Source organism: Lipotes vexillifer, unplaced genomic scaffold (genome assembly GCF_000442215.2).
Source record: "Lipotes vexillifer unplaced genomic scaffold, Lipotes_vexillifer_v1.1 scaffold207, whole genome shotgun sequence".
Classification (NCBI taxonomy): domain Eukaryota; kingdom Metazoa; phylum Chordata; class Mammalia; order Artiodactyla; family Lipotidae; genus Lipotes; species Lipotes vexillifer.
Genome location: NW_006784469.1, coordinates 441862 through 446502, shown reverse-complemented (window position 1 = coordinate 446502; position 4641 = coordinate 441862). Strand labels below are relative to the sequence as shown.

The 4641-nt window shown below is 37.2% G+C and overlaps 1 protein-coding gene across 1 annotated transcript in view; it reads right to left on the bottom strand.

Moving 5' to 3' along the window:
* Window positions 1-4641, bottom strand: part of DMD (dystrophin) — a 1809438-nt gene that overhangs the window by 1439942 nt on the left and 364855 nt on the right. The window contains exon 18 of the mRNA XM_007456856.1: window positions 3523-3764. Within this exon, the coding sequence (XP_007456918.1) occupies window positions 3523-3764 (242 nt within the window). The remainder of the gene's footprint in view (window positions 1-3522; window positions 3765-4641) is intronic.

Sequence of the window (4641 nt, the reverse complement as noted above, 5' to 3'; positions counted from 1 at the left end):
AGCAGGGACCTTAAATTTCTAAGAGTAAATCATAGGATATATCATTTTGACCTCAAATATTTAACATTTAAAAGATGTTAACAATTACTCATTATTTCCATAAAAGGGCCTTAGTGTGGTTGGTCCTCTAGAGTAAGGCATGTTCTCTCAGTCTGTTTATCCTTCAAAATTATATGTTTATCTACTAGAAAAACTTGTATTTTTTTCCTCAGGAAAGGGTCCATGGATTTCTTCCAATTCTTAAAGGGCTCCCTAATCCTCAACATATTAAGAACCAGTTCTGGCAAACATTAGATTTTGAGCTAAATCTGCACCCTAATTTTAGAAACATCTCCAAATAACAGAATGCGCTAACAGGATGGAGTAATTTAACTACCTATTACTAATCACAACCAAGTAATCACAATTTCAACTGTTGTGTGAATGACATGGGGCTTATCCTGCTAAGTATTTTGCGTAAGGTGATTCATCAAACTAACAGAAACCAATGGGGCAGAAAGAAACAGTAAGGAGTGATGAAGAGGTATAGACTTCCATCATCAGAATTTGGAACTTTGTGGCTGAATGCAGAAAAAAGAAATGATTTCACTTAGGATGACTTCTCTAACCTCGAGAGAATATTTAAGATATGTAACCTCCAGTGATCTCCATTCGCTCCTCAGATAAAGACCAAGGTCCCAGCATGCCCTTAGAGTCCTTGCTTTGTCTCCTATATGTTGGTCTTTTTGCCTCCATCTTTCATCTTACGCCCCCACCCTTCTATGCCCAGCATTCACATCGGCCTTATTTCAGTTACTTGGTCATTACTGCTCCCTCCCACCATGTTCCTTCTGCCTGAAGCCTCCTTCCCTGCTGTTCTCTTACACTCAACTCAAATGTACCTGCCTCAAGGAAGCTGCCCTTGGTGGCTCTGTCAAAGTCAGGTTTTCCCTGTTAGACACTCTCCCAGAACTCTGTACCTCTGTTTAAAGCATTTGTCCCGGTGGTAATTTAACATCTGTTTATTTAATCATTTACTTAATCTCTCTCTCTCACCTACTCTAGGTAAATGCTATGAGGGCAGGGTCAATGAATGGTCACTCTAATATTCCCTAAACTTAAGTGTCTACCACCCCAGTGGGTCCTAAAGGTAGAAGCATCACCTAGCAGGACTGGAAGGCAGGGCATCAAGCCAAAGAAGATTATTCTCAAACCTTAAATCCAGTGGAATTTGCCTTGCTAAATTTTGGACTTGATTAGAATCCCTTCTTTCTTCCCTATTTTTTCTCCTTTTGGAATGTGACTGCCTCTCCTATGCCTATCCCACCATCATATATTGGAAGCACATAAGTCATAGGGTTTCACTGGTTTATAGCAGGAAAGAAGTTCTATTTCAGGATGAATGATATCTTGAGTCCCATCCCTATCTGATTTAAATTATGAAGAGACTTTGGACTTTAGGCTTTAGGGTTGATGCTAGAATGAGTTATGACTTTTGGACTTTGGGGGCTTGTGGCATGTAACAAGGACATAAATGGGGGGCAGCGTGAGAATCTGTGTACCAAATCATGTCCCCCAAAATTTATGTGTTGGAGCTCTAACCCACAATATGACTATATTTGGTGATAGGGCTTTTAGATAGTAATTAAGGTTAAATCAGTTCTTAAGTGCAGGGTCTTTATCTGATAGGACTGGTGGCCTTACAAGAAAAAGAGAAAGATTTTTTTTTCCCCTCCGTGCACATGTGCCAAGGAAAGGCCAGGTGAGGACAATGGTGAGAAGGCAGCTGTCTGCAAGACAGAAAGAGAGTTCTCACCAGAAGTTGAACCCTGCCAGACCTTCATCTTGGACTTTCAGCCTCCAGAACTGTGAGAAAATAAATTTCTTTTGTTTAAGCCACCCAGTCTATGGTATTTGTTATGGCAGCCCAAACCAGCTAATACATTTAGTATCATTCTTGGCCACATTAGAGACACTGAATATGTATGTATTCTATGGATGAATGCATTTTGTAGATGTTATTAATATCTATATCTGAATCTCAAGAAACAGGTTAAGGTACTATCAACAGATTTTTTATCGCAAGAAATAATACAGATGGAGTATTCCTCTAATTCACAGGGAAAAAAAGTCATGGATTCTATTCTTTAATAGCAAAATGTATCTAGAATTACAGGGAACAGAAATTACCTACACTTGCATATTTGCCTAATAAACTAAATGCCTTGCTGTACGATATTCTTTATCCAAAAATATATTTCCTGAGTTTATTTACTTCCTAATAAAGCTATAGGTCCAATATTTGAAGAAGAATCATCAAATCCTTCAACTGATTTTCCCTTCAAAATAGCTTTGAATTCCCCCTCACTTTCTGGATTCAATACCACCTCCAAACCAACCCTGTTGCCTCTCCATCTCCAGTCTTCCATTATTTAAACCACTGTTTTCAAAGTATGCAGATTAACCCCCATTCATTGCTTTTAAAATTAAGCCCAGTCATCTCAGTTTACCATTAAGGTTGATCCTGGAAACCTTTTCATCTATCCTTTAATCAATTTCCCACTTCCCATGAAAAGTGTAACTATGCATAGTAACAGTTTGTAGTAACTATGCAAAAAGTTCAAGTTGTTTATATTGCTATATCTTGTTTATTTACATGTGCAGAATACTCATTTAGTGTCTTTCTCAGGCCCTTTTGTGTGTGCTGTGTCTTGTTTGCCCCTCCAGATATACTGCCCACCCTTCTCCTGTGACCCAGGAGAATGACATTTATAGATTAAAGCTCCTTGTCAATCTGCCTTCTGATTAGGTTTAGTTGATGGGGGCCCCTGTTCAGATTCTGGAGGCAGGGAGGAGAGCAAAGTAGGGTGTTTATTCTTCTGGCCCCACTCCTGTGTTGGTACTTGGACTGGCTCTTAAAGCTGCCTTTACAATGAGCATCTGACTCTCCTTCTGGGTTTCTGTAACTTCTCGCTCCCTGATCCTTTCTATCTTAAGTATAGCAACAGCACTGATGCTGGGTTACTGTACTATCCCTTGAGGTTCCTCTATACTCCAAGTACATATAAAAAATATTTTTGCAAAGGAACCGTCCTCGAAGTATCCTAATTTAATGGACTGTCAGTTTTAAAGATTTTCCTCATATATCCAATTATACTGTATATCAGCTGCTTCTGTTTGTGTGGATTCCACATTTTGAACATATGACTGTGTTTTGCTCTTTTCACCTGAGCTGCCGTAAGAACTGGACAGCACCAAATTACTGTCCATTTTCCGTAGGATACGTGTGGTTGCTATACTCCAACACTGCCTCACCACTTTGAAAACTGACAAAATCAATTAACTATGTGTAACTAAGTTTTTGGGGATTCGGGCATCCATGTTACCTATTTAAACTCATTTTCTTCACTTATATTTTGATCTTCACTGTGTTTAACTAAACCCTTAAGAGGGAAATTTTATCATTAAATAATTTGCTATTCTTCTGGAAATTTCCAAGAAATTTCTACTGATCATGCTCCAAATAGGAGGAAACACTCTTACCTTACAATTTTTTAACTGGCTTTTAATTGCTGTTGGCTCTGATGTGGTAATGGGTTGGGTTTTCAACCAGTTTTCTGCAGTAGTTGTCATCTGCTCCAATTGTTGTAGCTGATTATAGAAAGTGATGATGTTGTTCTGATACTCCATCCAGTTAAGTCTCTCACTTAGCAACTGGCAGAACTCGATCCACCGGCTGTTCAGTTGTTCTGTGGCTTGTTTGATACTCTCAGCATTAACACCCTCTAGAAAGTCATATTTTATAAATATACCCACTGAAGCCACAGACTGAAAGACATTATCTGAAAACCAACATTGATTTAAGTTCCAAACTATCATCATCTGAATAATTTCAAACAAATCATCTATTTATTGATAAAGAAGTTAAAATACCAAGATTTCTGATATTGACTGTAAATTACTAGAATTGCATCTTATCAAAGAATATGAATGTAGCAAAGTACTAAATAAGGATATATAAGATGTAGAAGAGTAGAAAATATTTAAATTTTAAAAAATGGTCAAAGCTCTGATGGTGGGGATGGAAGATTACAGACAAATAACTTTTTGGATACTTCCAAATAAATGTTAAATATCACGTATATTATTAAACTATACTTCTAAAAAGTAACGTACATTTTTATTTTTTAAAACGCCTTTGAATTAGTTGAAATGTTATTATTCGGATTTTTTTTAAAAAGGAAAAAAGTGAGTATGTATAAAAAAATCAATAATTCTCTGTTTGTGCTACAGAAAGCCAGAAATAAGCAGATTGCCCATGAGTCCAAAGAAAGGAAACAAGCATTAGGAAAAATAATCTTTCTAATTAGAGAAAAGGTTTTCAAATTATTTACATGTCATTTACAAATGTGGAAGTTGATCTGAAAGTTTTAAAATCATCTATAGAAATATTAAAGCAGAAAAAGTCTATCGAGGGCAAAATGGAAACGTAAGCATATCATTATCAACTTCAGCCTTCTGGAAAATCTAGTACGTTTTAGGGAATATGCTATGTCTTTTAACATATACCATCTTATTTAAATTTTGTCAAAATGTGATATATGGGGGCTTCCCTGGTGGCGCAGTGGTTGAGAGTCCGCCTGCCGATGCAGGGGACACCGG